This window comes from Branchiostoma floridae, chromosome 11 (genome assembly GCF_000003815.2).
Source record: "Branchiostoma floridae strain S238N-H82 chromosome 11, Bfl_VNyyK, whole genome shotgun sequence".
NCBI classification, from domain to species: domain Eukaryota; kingdom Metazoa; phylum Chordata; class Leptocardii; order Amphioxiformes; family Branchiostomatidae; genus Branchiostoma; species Branchiostoma floridae.
In genome coordinates, this window is record NC_049989.1 from 1888701 (window position 1) to 1912937 (window position 24237).

General features: G+C 41.8%; 2 protein-coding genes across 4 annotated transcripts; one reads left to right on the forward strand and one right to left on the reverse strand.

Annotated features, from left to right (window-relative positions):
* LOC118426609 (E3 ubiquitin-protein ligase TRIM32-like) lies at positions 1-4074 on the forward strand. The gene is made up of 3 exons (XM_035836105.1): positions 1-305; positions 1137-1232; positions 2026-4074. The coding sequence occupies exons 1-3, from the start codon at positions 43-45 to the stop codon at positions 3449-3451; spliced, it is 1785 nt and encodes a 594-aa protein (XP_035691998.1). The 5' UTR covers positions 1-42; the 3' UTR covers positions 3452-4074.
* LOC118426607 (E3 ubiquitin-protein ligase TRIM37-like) lies at positions 3587-24198 on the reverse strand. 3 transcript variants are annotated; one of them, XM_035836101.1, is made up of 27 exons: positions 24019-24198; positions 22219-22320; positions 21226-21266; positions 20498-20617; positions 19664-19751; positions 18843-18965; positions 18210-18333; positions 17689-17756; positions 17062-17186; positions 16589-16639; positions 16366-16447; positions 14912-14988; positions 14421-14531; positions 13932-14051; positions 13183-13246; positions 12873-12951; positions 11982-12253; positions 11491-11594; positions 10853-11070; positions 10110-10334; positions 9187-9354; positions 7775-7937; positions 6998-7083; positions 6455-6582; positions 5780-5900; positions 5287-5338; positions 3587-4614 (listed from the first exon to the last, which is right to left on the reverse strand). In XM_035836101.1, exons 1-27 carry the CDS (start codon positions 24037-24039, stop codon positions 4587-4589), a joined length of 2961 nt encoding a protein of 986 aa, XP_035691994.1. In that variant the 5' UTR covers positions 24040-24198; the 3' UTR covers positions 3587-4586. The 3 variants fall into 3 exon arrangements, with proteins under 3 accessions (XP_035691994.1, XP_035691995.1, XP_035691993.1); XM_035836102.1 differs by having other exon boundaries at positions 10110-10316; positions 19649-19751; XM_035836100.1 differs by having other exon boundaries at positions 19649-19751.
* Positions 24199-24237: the final 39 nt, after the last annotated feature.

The window sequence follows — 24237 nt, forward strand, 5'->3', positions numbered from 1 at the left end:
CACGTACTAACCTGTACGTGGCAGAACCTCCCACTTGACAAGATGGCGTCTGAACTAGAACTACTGAAGTCCAACAGGGAGGAGCTTGTGGGAAAGATTCGGTTCGTTAAACCGTTCCTAGACAGGCTGCTCCAGCACGGTGAGATAGTTCAGGAGGAGTACGACACTGTTGTGGTGGAGAAGACGCCACAGGACCAGGCTAGAGCTTTGCTGGATGTGGTGGCGGCGAAGGGCCGAGGGGCTTTCCGCCATTTTCGAGAACACCTGAAGAAAGTCAACCCAGAACTTGAGGAAGTGTTGCACAGGTATGTGACTCTATAAATCGGTTCTTAACCCACACCGACAGTAAATAGCGGAAAACACGCTTTACAATGACGACGGGACGTTTGAAATCAAACGCACTTTAATAAAGTTATATCCAATTTGATCAAGGAGGTTGATTTGATGACGTGACACGCAAAAAGAAGAAGCATTTCTTTCAAGAAAAACTTGGCGTTACAGTAAGGATTAAGGATTACCTAACAGATCACTGAGGTGTGGCGTAAACATGAGCGTTGTTCCTGTTTCATATAACGTACTTGATTTCAGTGATATTAGATCAAACCTCTTCGCAAGGAGCTTTTATCAGTGATAAAAGCTCCTTGCTCTTCGTTGTAGATTTTGCAAACACGATCTGAAAATGGTGTTCAAGTTTGGGAAAGGCCGAGGGAAAAATTGGTTTCAGGTTACTCGTCCGAGCTTAGCAAAAACTCCAGCTGTGTCTAGCTCTTGCTTGTCACTGCCACGCGTAGAACATCGCATGAAAACTTCCAATATTATCCCATGATGTGTCTTCAATGGTTGTGCATTGAACATGAACAGCCGTCTAGAAGTAGAAAGTAAAGATTTGTTTGTGTAAGCGTAAATATTTGCTTATACCCCCCTCACATCAGGCGAAAATCGATCGGGCGAAGAGTCTGCGAGCTCTAAATTACGAGGAGGCATGACCCTGACGGGAAAGGGGAACTCTGCAATTTCTTCGTCGCCTCCTCGTAATTTAGAGCTCGCAGAGTGAGACTCATCGTCCGATCGATTTTCGCCTAATGTGAGGGGGGTATTACGGAATACATGTACGAGATGTACCGTTCCCCTTTCAGGTGTGCAAAACACAACCTGCGCCTGAAGTTATACTGTGAGGAATGTGGGACGATGCTGTGCCGCCCTTGTCGCTCGGAAGACCACATAGATCACAGGTAAAGTTCCCATGTAGCTTGCCTTCTAGTTGAATAATATTTATGACCAAGAAAATCTGGGTATCTATGCACAATCAGCTTTTTAAAGATTGTGCTTAAAAGCGGCGCAAATCTAACTAGAAATCCAGGTACAAAATATTCAGTTTGTGGCGTTGTTTGAATAGAGTGTCATCATTTATGAGTATCAAAAGAATAGATCAAGAATACAGTAGCCTCCATGAAGCATATATTTAAGGTCTCTGAGCCATTCAATTTCCCTTTTTCTGCCAGGGGTAAAGAGATCTGCTTGCCTTTGCGATGAAAACCAGTATCATAAGTATGGCGAAAAGACATTTCCAAGCGGGAGCGCAGTGATTTATTGGCGTCTTGAATATTTTTCAAATTTTATAGGAGGGGGAATTTTGACCTGGGGGGAGGGCCTAGGAAAAAATTTTTTTTTATTTTTTTATTGCAACAGATAAATACATAACATGATGGCGACACACTCAAGCTCATCATGCTTATTTTCGTGCCGTCGAAAAAATGTTTGACCTGATCCTCTGACGACCGACCCTCCCCCCGCTAAATATCGACCAGTCCCTTACAGGGAAGGGAAAGTGCGGTTCATTATGTGCGGTGCTAGTGTATGTTTGTGTCTGTATACATCAATATAAATAGATGGATCAGGATGGATGGCTGGATATGTAAATTTATGTAATTGTAAGTAACATTTTGTGATATATTTTGTGATGATCTTCTATATAGCAGTCTGATTGGACATATAGATTTATAGTTTGCTTTGTACCTGATCTAGATGCACATCTCTAGTGGCAGATGGAGAAGCCATCCGCCGCGAGTTCACAGCCTTCAAGAGAGAAAACCGAAAGATCCTCATTGAGCAGAAAAAAGAGGCTGAGGGTAATGATGTCGAAAACATGCAAAGGGAAGCAAACGAGAGAGCGGAGGCTCTCAAAGAGAAGCTTTGTACAAAGATAGAGGAGGAACGTCGCTGGTTTCTCAAGCAACTCGGCGACGACAGCGTCACACTAAGCCCTGCACTAAGTGTTTCAAGTATTGCTGATTCGGGAAGCGTGGCGGGATCAGAGACAAACGACATCTCAGAATGCGGTGACCCATCAACCACTCCTCTTTCATTTTCTTCAGCTGCAAAGGAAAACAAACAGCTGAACGATGATGATGATGATGGGGCATGTGTTACAGAAGACCAGACAACTCTGTGTGATGATTTGCAGGCCGTTCAACTTGACGTAGACGAGAGCTTGGATCTGTTGGAAGACATTTCCTTGCCATTTGACGATAACACAAGAAACGCAGTGATTGGCCTACAGGCACCATCGCAGTTTCCTACAATAGACTTCCTCTTCTCATTTGGAGGATTTGGAGCAGGAGAAGGGCAATTCAACTTCCCCAAAGGTCTGACAATCTGCCACCAAGAAAGAATCATTGTAGCTGACTCAGCAAATAATCGGGTTCAGCTATTCGACATTAATGGGAAATGGCAGAGTGTGATACCAGCAAGTGAACGTGGGATGATGTCTCCAAGCTGTGTGACGCTTCGCTCTTTGCCTTTCTATCCGCGTGGAGACATAATTGTCAGTTGCCCTGGTAGGGGAGAAGTGCGTAAGTTACCTCTAAACTCAAAGAAGTCTTATATAAAACTACGGGTGGCAGAGTGCTGGGGTGTGGCTGCTTTGGACAGAGGTCAAACAATGTTGGTGTCTGAATGTGAGCATAACACTGTTTCTGCATACAAAAGGTCAACGAATGATAATACTGGACCTGGACGGATAAGGTACATAAAGACTAACACGTTTGAGAGACCATTTCATATGCCCCGGAACATCAACACAGATGGGTTTGCGAACGTCTACGTTTCTGACATTGGCGATGGCACAGTCAAAGTCCTGGACACGGAAGGACACTTGAAAGTCATCATTGGCAAGGAAATTCTCCGGTATCCTACTGGAGTTTGCGTTGACAAATTGGGAAATACAATCGTTGCGGATGCCGAGAGAAACACATTGGAAATCTTTGCAAGTGAAGGGCATCATTTGAACACCCTTATTTCTGAGGGTCTAAAGAGCCCACAGGAGATTGCTCTGACACCAGACGGGACTAAGCTGGTCCTTGTGGATGGCGGAAACCATCGTGTAATGGTCTACAGGTACAACCAAGCTCAAGACAAAGATGTTCTCTCAAACAAGCACATAAGGGACTAACAAACAAGACAACAAAGTACTCAGACACTAACCTTTCCTCGCGGTTGGACATTATTGGAAGAAGGAGAAGTGTTTTTTTGTGATACAGATAGAGCTGTAATTATCTGAAACTTGTCGGAAGAGAAATTAAACATAGGTGCAACATAATTTTATTTAACATTCATAAGGCAATGCTTAAAATAGTACATAACACATATTATAGTCAGTTGAAATATGACCAAAGTAAGAGTAAAGATACATTTGCATTTTGCTGAACAGTGCAGTAACAAATACTAACATAACCTTAGAATGAGTGGCCTCAAGCTGGAAATCTTACATGTAGTTTCCTTACTATTAGCATGGCAGTGTGTTCTTCACTTTTTTACATACTTTCAGTCAGTTACTATTGCATTTCTGACATCCATAAAAAAACAGTGCATGTAAAAAAGCTGTTATTCTTTTCCTCACAACGTCATTACTTTAAAGACAGTTGTTACAACACTATGCCTTTTTGTACAAAGTGGTGTCCATTTTTCCTTGCCAGTTTTGATGTGTACAAAGATCTGGACAATTCCATACACAGTGATGAATGAAAAATTTAACTTGTGTACAACACTACAAGTTAGAAAGGCCATGACATGGTACAACTACTTTGTAACAATCCATTTCTACATACATCCAGGGGTGCCCATGTATTTATACAACCTTTAAGGATGTCATTCTAGTTTTACAAAATACATGCAAATTTTACAGAATCCATACAATCAACTACTAAGAAATATACAAATTTTAAAGATTTCAAAAGCTTTACTGGGAGTAAAGATTGTATATACTCCGTAAAGTTCTTATCTGTTTGGTAAAACTCATATGAATAGTGTAAAATTTTGTATAAATACTTAGGCACCCCTAACATCTCTTATTTACAATGTGATTTGGCTGTCAAATTCCCACCTACCTAACTTAGCATAGTTTACATTCATGTACTACCTTCTTGAGAGCTGGTGGTCGTAGTATACAGATGTTAAGATTCTATGTTTGTGTTCAGGAGTACACTGAATCTCTACTGACAACATACAGATAGTGTCACAAGTGTTGACAAAAAGCTTGTGAAAGAAGCTCCCCAATGTGGTGACTAAGGCTTGCAGCATTCGGCTTGTCAAACGGCAGACTCTGCGTCAAAGGATCTGGAATTCAAAAAAGCAAACAAAAAAATCATCAGCCTCCCTATTCAAAATCTGTACTATTTTGTCTAATTTACATGGAAAATGTTTGAAGGTCTCAATCCTTCATCATTTTCTCATACCAGGTCCACAACTTGTTACAATATAGGTCAAGCTATGGCCCTGATGTGTCAGTCTGCATTCAGCACTTCTCCCTACATTAGCACTGACCAGCTGTCAGCCAATCAGAAACCCTCCAACCTGTTGCTTGATGGAAAGTTACCAGCAGCCAATCACGTTGCCTGTTAACCAAAAGCGGCATTGTGATTGGCTGACTGGCCAGTACTAATGCAGTGAGATGGACGGATAGCAGGCCAGTACACCAGAACACGTCAGTAAAACATACTGCGCCTGTGCGAACACTAGTTCTTCTTTTTAACGTTGCATTGAAATCCCGCTTGTTGCACAGTATATTTTAGAGGCATGGTTTCATGGAAAACGTACACGGAGTTTTACCCTTATATACGCACACACTTTCTTAAATGCGGACCTTTAGTAAACTGGGAGATTAGCATGTCTATACTTTTCGCGCAGGCGCAGTACGTTCCAGTGACGTGCTGTACACCAGGGTCATTGCTTGTCTGCGGCACACTTGGAATGAGAGGATATCTTTCATAAGAAACGAATCAAACTGACCTGTCTGTTGTAGTAGAGTCTCTTGGGTAGTCAGAGGATGGACTGTTTCCACCTGTAGAAAACAACAGACATAGTTTAAGCTGTGTTTGGCATTATAGAAAACCAGTTTAACTCAAGTGATGAGTTAATCTTTCACTGGTCATGACAGAGAAGACAGACGTTATGTGCACTATTTACAGATTTGTTGTACCAAGGAAAATCCCCTAGTAGTTTTTGACAAGTACAATCAATATCACTAATGGAGATCCAAATATATCAAACAAACAATGTACACCATGGCTTAACATTCAGTCCTAAGGTTTGCAACCCTTTCCAGTAGCCCGAAAGTTGGGTGAGGGACAACAACCGGGATTCAAACTCACAACCGTTTGGTCCAGAGGCAGCATTAATAACCACTGGACTATACAGATGCACTACTGTTCAAGTCAGCAAGGGTAAGATGGAAACTCAGATATTGGAAAAGATACATATTTAACAAATCAATATACGTTACCACTGGTTATCTGAGTGATGACCTCAGTTGACCTGGACCTTATGTAGCTCCCATGGTCCCCCTGGGGTGTCTGTGGTAGCAACACCTCTTCAAGCTCGGCACTGATGTTGGCACTGAAGTCCTGAGGGAGAGGGTGGATGGATGGTGGCAGTCAGCAAGGTCAACAAAATATTCCACAAGTTTGGAAGATTACAAGTTTGTTCAAAAGAGAGAAGTAGAGTCAAACATGTACTAGAGAGGCCTGGGAAAAAATGTTGTGTTTATGGTTACCCGACCCCTCTCTCAGCTCAACATTGCTGTTGGCGCTGAAGTCATGCGGGGTGTCTGCAAGGTCAACAATACATTCCACATTGAAACATCTACATTCAAAGGAGACAGATAGTCAAACTTGTATAAATGAGGCCAAGGAAAAAAATTGTTGTTGCCAGTTACCTGATCAATCCTAATAAAGACCTGCTGACTGTAGCCTTACTTTGGATCAACCACTGGCAAACTTCATAACAATGCCATTAAGTTTGAGGGTGTGCAATGAGGCCACAAACTGATTTAACATTTTGAGGAGTCCTGCCATGGTGAGCTCAATACCCTAATAGTGTGTACTTGTCTGTGAAATAGACGTCAAACCAAGCTCTCTTCAGAGCTTGCAAAGAATAGGACATTGAATGCTCTTGGTACCTGTTGAGGAGTCCTGCCATGGGAGTGGTCCCCTGCCCCCTGCTCAGGTCCGGCCCCCTCAGGACTGGTCTCACCACTACCAGGTTTGCCTAGCTCTGACAGGAGCTGAGAAGTCCACTTCAGGCTGCCTACATGTACACACAGAGGAAAACAGAACGGTTTCACAACTTTTAGCCTCAAAATACAACATTCGATAGGATTCAAATTGTAAATTAATAACAAATTTGCAACTTGATTCACAGCGTTTAGGATTAAAGAAGAAGACAACTTGAGGTATTCCCGAAAATAATTTCATCAGGTTGGTAGAATATAGGATATATAGGAGAATTCTTGTACGCAACCAGGATATACTTACCGTGTACTTTGCTCACGTTTCGGTGTCTATCAAATACATTCCTCAGAGCTTCTGATAGACACTGAAACATAAGCAAAGTAAGTACATCCTGGTTGCGTCAAGAATTCTCCTATATCCTAATGTGAGGCACTGATGCTGAAAGTTCCCAGGTAATCAGAGACATGAATATTGCTGAGGTGTAATATTACCTTCCTTCCCGGGCGTGGCTCCACCATCAGACTGTCTGGGAGAGGTGCACGGCTCTACCCTGCTCTGGTCTGACTCTGACAGGGAACTGTAGCAACAAACAAACATACAAATGTACCCATCTTTGGTGGCTCTTGGGGGGGGGGGGTGCCGTTACAGAAAATTGAGGTCCAGAGGACCGTGTCCAGGTCCAGGCCTGAACGTGAACCTGATTGTGAATTTGAAAGCTTGTGAATGGGTGATACAAACAATAGTTCATTTGTCTACAAAGGAATCTGTTTGGTAATCCTGCGTTTTCAAATCCTATCTCCATGTAACTAACACTAAGTGCCTCTGTTAACTTGACCAAGTTTGACTGTAGAAACTTTATAAAAATGACTATAATATAGTATAGAGTCTCCTCTATTTTGCTCTTGTTATGTCTTTCATCAGTGAAATGAAAATAAATGTATACAAAGACTAAAAGTAACAAAAGAAGTATAAAAGTACACAAATACTTTTATTTTCATTTCATTTCACTGACGAAAAACAGTAGATGCTGTCTGAAACATTTGAATAAATACTGTATATATATCCAGCAGTAAAGATCTACTTCTACTTTGAGGTTACCTCCCAAATAGCCCTGTAAGGGGCAACGTGTGTGTGTGAGAGGGTGGGTGCCTGGCACGGAAAGACAACGATGGGAGCAATTACCACTGTGCGTGTGTGTGGGGAAAAAACGAAAATTTATAGGCGTTGATTGATTCAACTTGATTATACATACGGGAGGAGACTCATACCTGAGACGAGCCATGAGGCGAGCTGAACTCATGGCGGAGGATGTGTCAGTCAGGTCCACCAATGGGTACTCCTCCAGAGAGGTGTTAGGGTTGGGGGAGCTGGCCCTGCTACTGGAGCTACTACTGGAACTGCTACTGCTGTCTAGGTCATCCTGGTCTGGAACTGGAATAGCAAGAGTAAAAGGGTTAAGTAAAGGTAGTCCCATAGTCTTTCTGAGGCCTTAGCGGTAGTGACTTCTTATCCACAGTGTCTAGGGAACGGTGTTGGAAGGAGGAATCCAATGGACCCTTCCAGCCGAACACCATAAGCCCCGCCCCCTGTTCGATCTCAGGTTCTATTTCAAAACCTCGGTCAAAAACGGCGCGAGTTGCAAAAACATGGCCGCCGCCGCTCTAAGCTGAGGATACCGTATGACTTCGGTTTAGCTCTTGGGGCTCTGAAATCCTCTCAGAACAGGCGAAAGAAAAATGCTTTGCATTCTTTGTGGGAAGCTACATCCACTTGATACAGTCGTTTGAGGAGGGGGCGTATATAGTCGCCGTAAGGGTGATATAATTTCAGTCAAAGTGGAAGCGGGAGGCGCTCCATAATATTACAATGTTGGTGGGCAAGAGTGCCTGGTTTCTGACATGCGGTCGATGCAGGTGTAAAGCTGGGTAAGTATATCTGTGACGGGTTTTCTACCGCGTTTGATGCATGCATGGCATGTGCATACATGCTAAGGAGAGAAACCAAATTAAGAAAAAAGCAGCTCGGTCACTCGCGGTGAGGGAGCTTGTACTACATGCCAAATATAAGACCCTACTACAAAGTCCGCTAGTGCAAAGCCCCGTCTCTTCTACGTACATTGCTTTACATGTGCATCCTGCCCAGGAACAAAGTAATGCTATATAGCGCCTACACTTTCCAAAACAACTATACTCAACCGGTGTAGTACAACAAAAAAGGCATAGCATTTTCCTCTTGGCCATTCCTGTCCCACTAGGGCTGTTTTTGACCGAGCATTCGAAATAGAATAGGGGATTCTATTTGTTCAATATGGTGTTCGGCTGGAAGGGTCCATTCTCTCCTTCCACTGTCTTTTACCTTCTCATCCAAAGTGAAGAATCCAATTTTACAACAGGGTGGAGTGAGGGAAGTCATTTGGTTATCCCACATTAAAAAAAAAACATTGGTAGCATATCAGAGGATTTAAGTTCTGGGCCAAATGCCCTAACCATTACCCCAACACAGCATTATGAGAATTGATTCTAAAAACAGGTTAAAATAGGTTTGCAAGGCAGATTTCTGCATCTGTATTTCAATCACTGGTTATACAAGTAAAACCACTGAAAAAGTTTCAAGATTTAGAGTACATTTAAGAAGCTTTCAAAACAGATTTTCTGTTTGGCTGAGAAGCCTTGCCACATACCTATGCCAGCCTGATCCTCAGTACTGTCTGTACGGTCCACTCTGGCACCGCTGGACATCGCTGTCACTTGGGAGCTCTTCTGATAGCTGGTGTTGATGCCGTACCTTCGTAATTTGATACTTGCGGAGCTACGCGCCGTTTGCCCAATGGATGAAACTTTCTTTGCAACTGTAGGTGGAATAAGCAGGGGTGACAGATGGTTTAGTTGTGTTAACATTTGTCGCAAGAAAGGACTAAATTATATCACCTGTTTGGCACACCTGATAATCCATCTTTAGGTATAACACTTCAGTCTTGCACAGAAAGAACTGTAAGGTTTGACCCTCTCACACTGGTATGGACCCCACCTCTTTACTCATTCTTTTCTTTTTTTTATTATTGGGTGGGCTGACAACTCTCTTTTCTCTACATTTACAGTTTGCATAATATCCCAATATCATGATAGTCAAGGGCTTCACAAATATGATTGAAGTCATGGCGCCATCTAGTGGGCCTTACCTTTGTCACTGCTAACACTGCCTTGAGCCTCAGTTCCCACACTGTAATGTGTACAGAGTTGTATTCTCTTCTCTACTCTCTTCTCTACTTTAACAGTTCGCGCAATCGTCGTCTAGGGAAATGTTTGCCTTACCTTTGTCACAGCGCTGTATTCTCTACGGGGTCTTACCTTTGCCACTGGTAACATTGCCTGGTGCCTCAGTGCCCACAGTAATGTGTACAGTGCTGTATTCTCCTCTCTACCCACTCCTCTACTTTTAGTTTTACAGTTTGCCTGATATTCTAATAATGAAGTCAACCCTTTCCGGTAGCGTGCATGTCGTCGGGTGACTGAAACAGCCAGGATCGAACTCACAGCGTCTAGTTCCAGAGGCAGGGCTGCTAACCACTGGACTACACACGCTAGCGTCTCTACTGGGCCTTACCTTTGTCACTACTAACATTGCCTGGAGCCTCCGTTCCCACAGTGATGTGTACAGTGCTGTATTCTCTGCAGGCAGCGTTTCCCGTAGAGCCTAGCGTCACCTCCGGTAGCTGGATGTTCAGGGTGTCGAAGACTCGGCTGCTGAGCGACGGCGCCGTGTGGTACCGCAGCTTGTCTTTCCGTCGCTCCCGGAACCGCCGCGAGTTTCCTGGGTCGGCGAAGAGTTCTATACATGGTGTGAATGTCAGGACAGGGCTCCCAGACAAATTCGTTTGTTAACAGTTTCATCATTATCCTGTTAGTCCATCAGTATGACTGCTTATCACGGAAGGCAACGTTTTGCCAAAATGCAAATTCCAGTATCTATATTTCAAAAGAAAATCTTGTTTCCACATTTCTATAATAGGCAACAGATGGATAAAATAGCTATACAGGAAGTACATAGTACTTTTTGATGAAGGTTAGACATCCAGGTAATAAGATACGCCAAAAAGAAGTTACTCTGGACATGATTTTGGAAATGGTCAGACGTTTCAGACAACTAGAGTAACTAAGAAAAACAGTCACTGACGAAAGACACGGGATGGTTGTCTGAAAAGTCTGACCGTTTCCAAAATCATATCCACTTGCTTGAATAACTGCTTTTTGGCATATCTAATAACCTAGATGTCTACAGAAAGACAATGCACTTGTAGTAACATTTGTCTAACATACTACAAAGGTATAAACAACAGTTACTGTTACCTTCATTCTTGAGCAGAGCGCTGGGTCTGGACGGAAACAGCCACTTGTCCGTGGAGCTCTTGTCCTTCAGCTCCAGCAGGCGAAGCAGGCGCACTTCGTCACTCTCCTGTTCTCTCTCTCCGCCCCTCCCCTGGTCCAGGGAGAACCCCACCGCCCCCTCCATCTCTCCATCCTCCATGTCGTAACTCTGCCAGTTCTCCACATCAATGTCAGCTGACCTGGGGGTAAAGGTCAAGGTTCAATATTAGACCATCTTTGGTTCAATCCTAGACCTTTGACCTGGGGGTAAAGGTCATGGTACAATGTCAGACCATTTGTTCAATCCTACAGACCTTTGACCTGGGGGTAAAGGTCAAGGTTCAATATGGGTTTATCTGTTCATTCAAACCTTTGCAGTGCCTAGTGGCGCATAGGGCAGCATTATAGTTACCGTGCAATTTCAATGGCAGTGTACATTCTTATAGGGCTGCTAGCCTTTCCCTTTTAACACCTCGAGGCACCTCAAACAGTTGGAGGGAATTTTTTTCTGCCCCAACAACCAAGTTTGCGTCCAGGGATGGGTCCTTGTGACAGCCCTAAGGTTAGGATCAGCTGCGTACCTATTCTTGAATCTGAATTTCCAACCCCGAGTGACTTACATGGTTTCTTCGTCCACATCCCGCTCATCGTTACTGGACTCTGACTGCTCCTCCTCGTCTGCCTCGTCATGGGTGGCATCATCAAGGTCACCTTCACTTGCCTCCTAACAAAACAACAGGTATTAGAACATTCTTCTCTTATTTCAAAACATTAGCTAATGCATAAACAATGAAGTATTTTAAAACAGAGTGCAACCAAGGCATGAACAAGCCTTAGGGTACAAGGATATGCTAACAAGCAGCTGGATATGATTTTGACAATGGTCAGATGTTTCAGACAGCCATCCACTCAGTAACAAGCCCAAGGGTACAACGAATATATGTTTTGAAGATCAAATCTGGTGGATTTTTATAGCTTTTTGATAGATTTTTGATACCTTTCTTTAACTAAGCTGTTTGGGTGTAGTTAGAAGCGCCGCCCGATGATTACGACAACAACTGCAATATAGCGACTAACTTCTGAATATGACAAGAAGGCATCAGTACTGAACCTGTGTTTCGTCTGCGCTATCCTCTCTTTCTTGAACGTCCGTGGCCTCTTCTCTGCCCCTTCCTTCAAGACACTCGACGTCCATGTCCGGCCCGGCCGGCCCCTTTCTCTTGTGCGGACGCTTTATCAGTGGACCCTCCACAATGTCATCCCCTGTGCATAGGTCCATGGAGACGGAGTCCACTCGCTTGGCGCGAGGTTTGAGGATTGGGTGGACGGGGGACGGATTGTCTCCTCGCTGACTCTCGATGAAGGTCATTCTGTTGTCTGCTTCTATAGTGGGGAAAAAATCATGTCGGTACTTTCATAGGTTTAAATCTAACGCTAAGGAAGAATGGGGGTATTGCTTTGTCAATGAAGGTTAGACATCCAGGTAATAATAAATGCCAACTAGCAATTACTCAAGCAACTGGATATGATTTTGGAACGAGATACATATGAATAAAATCATATTATTTATTATATGTATCTTCATACAGGGTATATAGACATACATATAATATTGTGATGACTGTTTCCAAAATCATATCCTGTATGAAGATACATATAATAAATAATATGATTTTATTCATATGTATCACGTTCCAAAATCATATCCAGTTGCTTGAGTAATAGCTAGTTGGTGTGAGGTATTGCTTTGTGTTTGCGTGTTTCCTTATAGCTGTGGTCAGCAAAACTTAAGGGTTTATGGATGAATTGTGATGATATTAAATACAGTATGTGTATAGTTCTTGAAAAGATGAACGTCAGGCTCAAATTTGGCCCCCTGGCGCCATTCCTTCGTACTGCAATGTGTTCTTTAGCCTAGCTACTTGGCCTTTTGACACCATCACAATATGTATATCTATATACCCTGTATGAAGACATCTACGTATCTTCATATGTCACATACCTGAGGTGGCTGCTTCCGACGACCCCTTCCCCACCTTTCCTGACCCTCTCTGATTACGTGACAGCTCTATTGCTAATCTCTGCAATAAAAAAGAAACAATTAAACACACATATACTAATCGGCAACATTTGGTTAGTGTTACAAAAAAATATTTATTAATGCCAAAATAAAACTTTTATGTACTATGACTAACATAAAAAGAATTCTGTGTTGTGAACATTAAAATTTCTATTCAGAAAAAAACAAGAAAGCAAGTTCATAAAGAACTCTGCTACATGTAGATAGGTAATGTTGATAAGTAACATCTCACCTCCTTTAAATCATTAACAGTTGCAACATATCCGGCCTGAGCTGACTCCAGTTGTCGAATGTGCCTGTAAAATCAAGCATGGCCAGAATCAGTGAGAACTTCACAATAAGGAATAAAACAAGGAGCTCAACACAAACTCTTAACATACCACGGAGTATGAGATATTTTTCTTTCTTTCTTTATGTAGTGCGGGCGCTAACTTCTGGACTATGCATGCTAATCGTTGTACTAAATGATGCCTTTCTAGTTCTGAAGTCACCATTGCTGGTCCCTACACTTCTGGTAGAATGTTGGAGGTCTGACTTGGAACCACAGGGTTGCTAACTTCTGGACTATGCACACTAATTACTGTTTAAAAATGTTGCCTTTTCTATAAACTCACCATTGCTGGTCCCTACACTTCTGGTAGAATGTGGGTGGTCTGACTTGGAACCGCAGGGTTGCTAACTTCTGGACTATGCACACTAATTGCTGTACTAAATGTTGCCTTTTCTATAAACTCACCATTGCTGGTCCCTACACTTCTGGTAGAATGTGGGTGGTCTGACTTGGAACCGCAGGGTTGCTAACTTCTGGACTATGCACACTAATTGCTGTACTAAATGTTGCCTTTTCTATAAACTCACCATTGCTGGTCCCTACACTTCTGGTAGAATGTTGGAGGTCTGACTTGGAACCGCAGGGTTGCTAACTTCTGGACTATGCACACTAATTACTGTTTAAAAATGCTGCCTTATCTATGAACTCACCATTGCTGGTCCCTACACTTCTGGTAGAATGTTGGTGGTCTGACTTGGAACCGCAGCACCAGAGTGTCCGACGGGATGTCATGGTAACCCTCACTGGCTAGCAAGTCCAGACGGAAAAATCTGACAGAAAAACATCACAACATCAAGAAAGCTGTTTTGTTGTTGTAGAGAAAATGTTACGTAACTAGGGTTGTGAACCTAAACAATTCTTAGGTACAGGTACAGGTAGGAGTAGGACCTGGACCTTAACAACTTTGATTAATCATCTGTAACTTACAGTTACACATGCAGCCAACAATCTTTTAAGTTGAAATTCGTCATCTTTGTACGAGGACTTACACATTTCTAGTCGTATTTTAGTCAAAGTAAAATACAAGTTCTTCCTTGCAAACTTTAACTAAGACAAAGAAAGTTAATACAGAACTCAATACAGACTCGATATATGAAGAAATGTGAACCCCTCTGTAATGACAAAGATGAGGAACTGACCTGTTATAACCCCAGCACTCTCCAACTTCAAAATCCGAGGCGAACTCTCGAACAATGTTCTTACTGGAGTCTGGGGAGGACTGGTTCAACATCTCTACTCTGTACTCATACCTGCAGAAAAATTGGACAGGTTACATGTGTAATCGGGTCACATTCAAAGCTGTTCCCAGTCTTAAGACATAAATTTGCTTCCTGGAATGGAGAAAAATTTCACCCAGTTCATAAGAAAAATTAACTCTTACTGACATGAAATGGATGAAAATTAGTTTTTGTTTGATAAGTTGGATAAAATGACGGACAACTCAAGCAGCGGTGTGAAGTGCGCATATTTCAATATGTCCTCACAGCACAACATAGTCTTATCCATAACTTGTGAATATTGCTGTGCAGTTTAATAAGGTAGATCTAATTTATAATGTAGAAACATGACCAAATACGGTGACTTTAGTTTTTTAAAATATATCCCTTTATTATAACAAAATACTACTAACTTTGACGTCTCCGGCAGCCCTGCTGACAGCTCCAGAAATACTGACAGGTAATTCGCTCGCACGACGCCGTTACCATCCTGCAGAGGGAGGAGGACAACAACATCAGGGCTTGAAATACCACCTGCATATGCATGTTAGTGCAGGTAAAATTGAAGCTGTGCAGGTCTTTCTGGTGTCTACCTGCACCTAACCTGCACTGGTCCGTGTACTGGGTATATACAGGTTAGTGTAGGTAAAATTGGAGCTGTGCAGGTATTTCTGGTGTCTACCTGCACCTAACCTGCACTGGTCCATGTACTGGGTGTATATGCAAGTTAGTGCAGGTAAAATTGAAGCTGTGCAGGTCTTTCTGGTGTCTACCTGCACCTAACCTGCACTGGTCCATGTACTGGGTATATACAGGTTAGTGTAGGTAAAATTGGAGCTGTGCAGGTATTTCTGGTGTCTACCTGCACCTAACCTGCACTGGTCCATGTACTGGGTATATACAGGTTAGTGTAGGTAAAATTGGAGCTGTGCAGGTATTTCTGGTGTCTACCTGCACCTAACCTGCACTGGTCCATGTACTGGGTATATGCAAGTTAGTGCAGGTAAAATTGGAGCTGTGCAGGTATTTCTGGTGTCTACCTGCACCTAACCTGCACTGGTCCATGTACTGGGTTTTATACATAAATGTCCTATGATGTAGGTGTATATGGATTGTTATCAACTCCATTGGCTGTTACCACCTATGACGTATGAAAGAAAAAATAGCAATGGTTCTTCAACAAAGTATGATCCATGCTTCCTTAATTCAAAGTGGTGCAGGTAAAATTTGTCTGGTGCAGGTAATTTTCAATGTTACCTGCACCAGTGCAGGTACAGTGTATGCAGAAAAAAGTATTTTGAGCTCTGGCAACACACTGCATGCTGGGAGTGTGTGGAATATTAGTATACTTGAACTTCAAGCTCAGACAGTCAGCGCTTGAAACACTTTTTTTAGCCAGGTTGCCCAAGCGGCAACATGAGTCAAATGCCAGGTTGGGCCATCAACATTTCAGGTTGCTCCACTTCTACGTTTTCACTTTCTTCAAATCAGCTACTTATCCATTATCTTTTCTGCCAGTTACATGAAAGGAGGTTGAAACTTGTTACATGTAACTACTTAGGTTTTATCTTATCGAGAAATGAATACAAAAGTTTCTGCGCATAGGTAGGGGAAAGGTTGTACAGTGCGCTACCTGGGTTCAAAATTAAGTTGTGCAAAGCAAAATGTGGTTGCGTTTGCAAGTGTGCAAGTGGGTATTTCACACACTGGACATAACTTTACACCTTTTTCCTTTTTTTTTTCAAAATCACAATTGAGAGGGACACCAGGAGCTGAATGTGAGCCTGCTACCAGCTAAGCTACAGGGACATCCCTGACAGCATCAATTGACTGAAGAAAAAAACAACTTTTGGATGAAGTTACTTACAGGATAGACTTTGAGTCTCCAGCTCAGCCCATTGACATGTAAAGGTGGGCTGTAGACTGGGTCAGCTCTCTGTTGTAACACACTGGGGAGGAAAGTATGCAACACCATTTCAACTTTCATACAGAAATAATACAATTATAGATTTGTAGTTGGTCAAAGATAAAGTCATAAAAGATGATAAACAATGTACTGGTACAGAATATAGTAGATGGGAGCAGCTTACCTAAAGGTTTGAATGACAAAAGTACTGGCATCATATGGGGGCACAAGCTCACTGAAAACAAAACATTTCAAGTACAATCAGTATCAGATTTACATAACAATTACATCAATCAGCTTATTGACGACTCAAGCCTGGACAGATATACACTGGCTATAGTAATGGAGGACAGGAATAATTAGAGAGTTACATGATATGTTAAGTCAAGAAATAGGTCAAAGCAAACTTGACAGAGCAAGTGGCTAGGAAACATTCAAATGCCATCAAACATTTGGTAATTTAAAGCAAACTTTGGTAAAGTAAAACAAAATAAATCAAGTAGACAACTTCCCGAAAGAGTCAGACATTTCAGATACAAACACTGTCTTTTGTTTCTGACTCAGAACGAATCTGACGACGCACTTAATCTGTTAGTAGCATCTGCTGAAATTTTAAGACGCTGCCTGAGTTGAACTTGACGTGCGTGAATGTCTCACCTGGTGAAGTCTGCAGGTACAGGTGCCGTGACGAAGGACGCCATAGGCTTTCTGTGCACCTGGGTAAACATCTGTAGCAGCTCTGTGCTCTTAGCTATCAGCTCACTCTTACTGCAGGACCTTAGCTGTAAAGAAACAATCAAACAAACAAACAGTTTAACAATTTGTGCTGAATAAGCTAATTCAAAGTTTCAAGTGTGCATGGGCAGTGTGATGCATTGTGGGTAAACTTTATGTATTGCCATGGGGCTTCAACTTTGACTCATTGCCCTCAATGCAAATGACATGCACTTCAAACCATGAATTAGTTCTAAATAGTATTTGCAAAATTTTTTTTCAGAACTTCTCAGTCATTAAGAATCACCCACTCCATTTTTCAGCCACATTGCCTATTTTCTTCCACTGTACCAGGAAACTAATCTTGTGATTTCATCACTATACTTCTTTAAATTCTACATGTATATCAGGCCTGTTCATTTAGATATTTTGCACAGGGATCAAAAAGAGAAATTTGACCCCTTCCTTCAAATCGGGCAAAAAAGAAGACTAGATGAGCTTATCTGTCTTCAAACTATCATCCGCGTGGTATGTGTACAAAATGTAGTCATGGTTTAGCTCCTTTATTACCTGATGTTCCACTTCTTGTAGCAATGACTCAAGCAGCTCTGTCTCCTGGGTTAGAGAGTTCTTTTGACCTGAAGAAAAGAAAAATTGCAACCATTAGCAATGTTGGGTTGAAAACTGTCACTTACCTAAACTAGGCCCACACACAAATTAACAAATTTACTATGACTGCAGTCTTCAGTTTCTATTGTCTGATTTTCCAATAGAACCTGGCAGAATAAATGTGCCTGAATCTGTAAATGTAAAAATAAGTAAGATAACAAGTAATTTCATGTCATCCATCAGTTTTCTCCGCCCATTTTGGTTTTCTGTTCTTAATGTTTCACTTAGTTAGTGTCATGTCTGTCCATTCTTTGATAATATCCTTCCATCTTTCCCCTTGCCAACAACTCTTTCCTCCTCCCTGAACGGTTCCTTGCATGCTAGTTTTGACTAGTCTCAATGAATGTGACACTTGGCCATATCACTTCAGTGTCAAATAACATTTCAATAACTCGTACTTTGAAAAAAACAATAAGACTTACCCATGAGTGTGATAAGTTTACTCTTAAGTTGTGCATCTAGCCTGGCTATCATCATTTCCACAGCGTTGCGGATCTCTCGAACTCTCTCGTCCTTCGCTTGTCGTACACTGTCCACATTTCTTTCCTGTTGATGGCAGAAAATAATGCTCTTGACAAATGTAGGTTTAGGACAAAATATCTGCAGAAAACAGCAAGAAGCTTTTAACCATGCCAGTCAATCTATTGGAAAGGAATGAAGTATTGATTTGAATGTACAGATTTGGAGGCACTGAGTTCAAATCCCTGACAGGTCGCAATGTTATGCCCTAGAGACAGGCAGTCAACACCAATTTCCACACTCTACTCAGGTGGAAATGAGTACCAAGTATTGGCTAGGGACAGCCCTCAGATTGGATGCTAATTTCAGGTACCATATTTGAGGACAATGACACCTCGAGCATGTGAAGAAGCCATTATACCATCATTAAGAGGGGGGTAATTCATGGTGCGAGTGAATCAAATAAACCTTTCTGGATATAAAACTTGAAGTCTACTCCAGTGCAAAACCTGTTGTGCTCTGCCATGAGGCAATTTACAGGGTATGCAATACAGTACAAACAAACTTCCATTCGAAAAGTCCAAACAATCCCTTACCACTTCCTGCACCAGACTGATGAGCTCCATCAGCCTCCTCCTCAGAGCTGCCACCTCCTCGTTGATGTTTCCTACGTGCTGGTCATACACCTCATCCAGGGGCTTGAACGTGTGGCCGCCATGCTGTAAGTAACAACACCAGTTTATCAACAGGACCCACAATAGAACACATCCAGGGGCTTGAACGTGTGGCCGCCATGCTGTAAGTAACAACACCAGCACATCAACAGTGGGGACAAGAACAGTACAAATGTACATCTAGGGGCTTGAACGTGTGGCCGCCATGCTGTAAATAACATCACCAGTATATCAACAGTGGGGCCAAGAACAGTAATGTACAGAAATGTACAAGTGCACCATACAATGAATCTTGGCAACTTCATGCTGGTCTTATTTTCAGGGTTTTCCCATTGACCTCTCCATTGTGCCTTCATAAACTAAAGTATTATATTCAAGTTTGAGGTCACATTGCTGTTGCAAAATGATGCAAGAAGTGCAAGCACAAGAAGTGTTGTGTCTTTGTTGAAAATCATTTGTGGACTTAAACCTTACTTGCAGGTATGCTTTGAATGTGACATGCTACATTTTCCCTATAGAAGACACTAAAAGTTATGGGATTGACGAGAACGAAACTTGGTTGTTCTTATAGCTGAAGGGATATCCTTCCTTCCCCCTTTACCTCAGGATCATTCCATGGAAAGATGCTAGACTGAAAGGTCTAAAGCCTCCAATTGAGACCCAAATAAACCAGGGTGTGCTCCCATAAAGCAAATAAAAAGGGTCTGTGTGTTTTTCACAGGAATTACCATATCGGTACAAACCGTGCCTCCCCAGAGAGCACACTGATGACAGATGCACTTCCTACAGGTCCAGCAGAACACACTCAGCTTCTCCTGATGGACTTCACACCTGTAACATACAAACACATCACGGTTAAGCCACGGCTGTGTTGTTAAGTGAATGAGTTGTTTAACTTGTATACCTCAGAATTGAACACAGTACTTCAAGTGTTCAAATACAATTCAACCTCTACAACTGGAAAAAAAATGGAGATTTACTTCTGGACATTTCGAGTGACATCCATCACTCTTCTTCAGCATCACTAGAACATGTTTTTATCCGGTTTATATAGAGACTGAATCGTATTTGAATATTGTTTGTAGATGTCTAACCTTCATAAAGTACTTCAAGTGCCTCTGAAATTTGACAAGGTAGGTGTCAAAACTAAGGAGACGTTTCAATTTTCTTGTCAAGATCTCAGCGTTATGTTCGAGCCCTAAGAGACTCCATTGAGATGAAAAAATAAACAGTATCCGTAGAAAGTCAGGCGGCAACAGTTGCTGACTTGAATTTGAAGGTTATAGGTTCTGGTCCCAATATTGTGCACTTGGGACAGGCACTTAATACCCATTTCGTCACTCAACTCAGGTTAAAATGAGTACATAGCTTCAAATAGGAACATCCTTTGGGTTGGGTGTGACATGAAGACAGAGGCCCCAAGCCTACCACATTTCTCAAAAAGAGTTATGGCTAAATCCCAATGTGAGTCGATCAAACCTTACAGCCTGTACCTAACTGTACCACACAAAACTGGTGTGTTATGCCTAAAAGCAGTTTACCACTTGTGTGAAACAAGCAAACAAAACGAAACTGACTTGTCCCTGTCGTCGTCGCTGTGCTTGGCGCCCATCCCACACATCTGTAGCGTGTCCAGCTGCTGGGTCACCTCTTCCGCCCACCGACAGTTCACCAACTCATGGAGCTGAAGAGATGCTCTGGGAACAACCAGACAGACTTTGTGAGTTTGAGGAGAAAATATTAAAGCTTGGAAAATTTTGATAGGAACTTTTGTGCTAGTCTGTGTAACGCAAACTCTGCTTTCCAGGGCCAATTGGCCCAGCTCCTCTCTTGGGTGCGGCAATGTAATACGGGCCAATTAAATCAGGCTACTTTTGTGCTCATTTTGTATAAAAACAAACTTTACACTTACTAATACAACCATACAGACTTGTGTGAGTTGGAGCAGAAAATATCAATGTTTGGAGGGAAAACTTTTGCATTAACTTGTACAAACATTGTACATGTACATAAGACATGTACAAACATTGAATCAAATATACACACATACTATCAACCTCTTTTGTAGTCCCAATTAAGAAAAAATACAAATTTGTTCGAAACCTAGCACCGTGGCTTGTGAAAAACAGTATTCTAAGAAGCAAAGAGTCACAGCATAATCGTTGTGATTACATTTTACAAACAACTGCAATTTGCAACTTATCATAATGTTTGTTGGGAGCTGTAATGAATGTTATCAGGCATTGTGGTGGCAAAAGCTTTTACTTTACATCAGCAAGTTGACAGAAACCATAACATGACCAACCTGCAGTGGGGGCACTGTGATCTCTGCTCTGTCAGCCATCGCTAAAAAGATTAAACACACATCATTATTCAACAAAACCCAGGGTTCTAGCCAGGATTTCATTTTAGCGTAGTGGGAATTTTGTGGAAGGGGTGTCTTGGCCCTTCCACTGTGAGACTTTGAAAATGTAGAGTTAAAAGTTGGCACTTTGTTAACATCACATGTAAATTGTAGGATTTTCCTGTCAGTTTTAAGGGTCATATCACCATTTTTCATTGTGCAGACATTGATAAGACATTGTTGAACAAGCAAATGATACCAAAACACCACTACACTAGTTAAAAATTAGCGTAGTGGCCCTTATTTTAGCGTAGTGGTCACAAATTTTAGCATAGGGGCCCACTACGCTAAAATGCACTGGCTAGAACCCTGAAAACCTGTTCTAACATGCCCATATTTTTGACTGTCTAACTCCAGTCTTTATCTATGGCACCCCCATAGAAGGGGAGCACTATCAAACATTCTACAACTTTGATAGCCTGCTCACCATGTCACATGTTCTATCTCAGTATCTGTGTAATGTGACGTTACAGAAGCAGTGGATAGCTCACTCCTTGATTACAATATCTAAAGGCAATTCAATCCCCACACTATAGCTGCATTAGATTCAGAGATTTACTTCCTGATGTTTAGAGTGACATCTATCACTCACTTCATCATCAATAGAATGGACCACCAGCCTCTGTAGTCAAAGTTACCTGTATCGTTAATATTGCTATTGTATATTGTATTATTACCAGGGCTAGCCCTTAATAATAGCCTCTGGCTAGTTGGGTAGCCCTGGCTGTATTTCTCTCTATACAGCCAAATAAATCAAATCAAACAATTCGAATTACTACAGAATTGTTTCAGCTGCTATCTTAATACACAGTCGATACTTCAGGTTCTTTTTCCCTTCCACTGTGAAATCCAGTCTGGCAACAATAACTGAATGTATGTAGTATACAGACTGACCCTGATACACATGAAGCAGCAGAGTTTTGAGCAGTGAGGACACAGGCGGGCATCACGCAGCTTCTCCATACAGATGAAACATCGGAACACCTCCGCAAGGCTCTGCAAAATGAAGATAGAATCAGAATCACAAATCAAAACTGAATGATCACAAACCAATACTGCTGTACTGTTTTTCTAGAAAAACAATTGCATGAGGGTACGAGGGAACATGGGGATGGTATGGATTTCCCCCTTCCATGGTCTGGGTATTCTTGAAAGGGAAACTGCTGTCAGTCAGGTCGCAGTTGAAGACTGTGGCCACATATGATCCAAGTTTTATGCTTGAAGGAGAATCTGCTCCCCTGGGTAAGGGGTGTATTGTTATATACTAGTAATATATGTAGAATGGGGATGCAATGCCCCTGTTTCCCATTTTCGAAAAAAAAACTTCATGAAATCAAAACATCATGAAATGGTATCAAGAGTTGTATGCACAACGGATTATGTTCTTTGCAGAATTTTAAGATGCATGTAAATATTTGTAAGCTCCAAAAGAGAATTCACAAATTTTGATGGACATGGTCTCTGGTAACCCTTTACTCAATTCACTTTAAAATTCTAAAACATTTCACTACCTTTTTAGTGGATTTTGGTAATGTACAATATGATTCATCACAGAACTGAAAACTGAACAATATGATTGTAAAGAAATTGATTATTCTGCTGCCCAAATGATTTCTTTTTACGTTGTATCAAAAGCTAAATACTTATGATTTACTTGACACGATCTAAAGGCCAAGTTATTTTTACTTTAATACTTCAGATCTGGCCGTTGGCTTGTAAACAACTAATCAAGCGTCTCTGACGCTTTTTAAATGACGTTAGAAGAATGTCAACAACTTGTCATTGTACAATTGTGTATTCAAACTATGTTAACATAATAGCAGGTGTCTGCAATTTGTTCATCAAAATCATTTAACAGAAATGTCGACGGTATGTTGAAACTAAATGACTTAGAATCTACACAAACTTTATATATTTTAATAATGTTGATAGATATTATTTAGAACCATCTGAGGTGCCGCCCCCCTCCCAACCTGGAACTGTTCTTACTAACGAAACGTGGCTGGCGTGATAAATAAAGTCACTGTAAGAAAATTGAAAATATTCATATATGAAAATTCGTGTTCCTTCGAAATAAAGGCCTTGAAGATATTGAAAATCCTACAATCGTTCTGTTTCTACCATATCAAACCGTCACAAAAAATTATATCCATCGATCTGTCAAATAAATTTGGCCCTAAAATTATCTAACTCGCCAAAGTACCAGGTCGCCCTAGGTTCTATACAGACTCATTCCTTAAATCAAAATTAAATGTCCTGCGTTTATATATTACTATTCATGCTACTCATGACTCTAGTCTAACTCTCTCTTCTCTGTTCAGTAGGTATTTTCAGCGCCGAGAAGCTCTGGGTGCGCTAGCGGGCCATGTTGTCATATCGCCCGCCGGATCCACCGTGAACGGCCGCTAGCTTTGGTCTCAAGCATGGCTGACTGCTAGTTTGCATTGATATAGATGTGCTGCTAGGTTTAGGGAAAGCTGTAGAAATCTTCATTGTTGAGGGTCACTCTAAATACATTTTATGGGCGACTGTGTAGTTTAGTTGTCAGGGCGAGTTGGATTTTAGAAAAATATCGAATCAGCGACACGGCGACCATTCAATCCAGAACCGCCAAGAAAACATGAAATATAGGGTCTCTAGAGCGCATTCCTGGCATGAGAAGTAGAAATGTGGGAACTAAAATTATTCACATACCTCCACGCTTCCCTCCTCCATTTCTCCGGTTCAAATTTGTCGCCTAAAAGCAGAGAATTTGAAACAAAACATCTGTTTTGGCCACAGCTTTCCTGACTGCTACGGTCCACTGGCTTCCAGTGGCAGGCTCAGCAGCTCGCCGCTGATTGGTCAGGACGGGGCACGTGATAAACTGGCGGAAGCATTCAAAGTTGTACTTCCGGGTTTGTAATATTGCAT

Excerpts from the sequence above, each read along its gene's own strand:
- LOC118426607 (XM_035836100.1), bottom strand. The coding sequence starts at position 24,039 with ATGGAGGAGGGAAGCGTGGAG. Across the intron at positions 18,334-18,842 it reads TCAGTCTGGTGCAGGAAGTG|GAAAGAAATGTGGACAGTGT; the intron begins GTAAGGGATTGT and ends TGCCATCAACAG. Across the intron at positions 10,335-10,852 it reads CGCTCTGCTCAAGAATGAAG|AACTCTTCGCCGACCCAGGA; the intron begins GTAACAGTAACT and ends CACCATGTATAG.
- LOC118426609 (XM_035836105.1), top strand. The coding sequence starts at position 43 with ATGGCGTCTGAACTAGAACTACTGAAGTCCAACAGGGAGGAGCTTGTG. Across the intron at positions 306-1,136 it reads CTTGAGGAAGTGTTGCACAG|GTGTGCAAAACACAACCTGC; the intron begins GTATGTGACTCT and ends TTCCCCTTTCAG. Across the intron at positions 1,233-2,025 it reads GAAGACCACATAGATCACAG|ATGCACATCTCTAGTGGCAG; the intron begins GTAAAGTTCCCA and ends TACCTGATCTAG.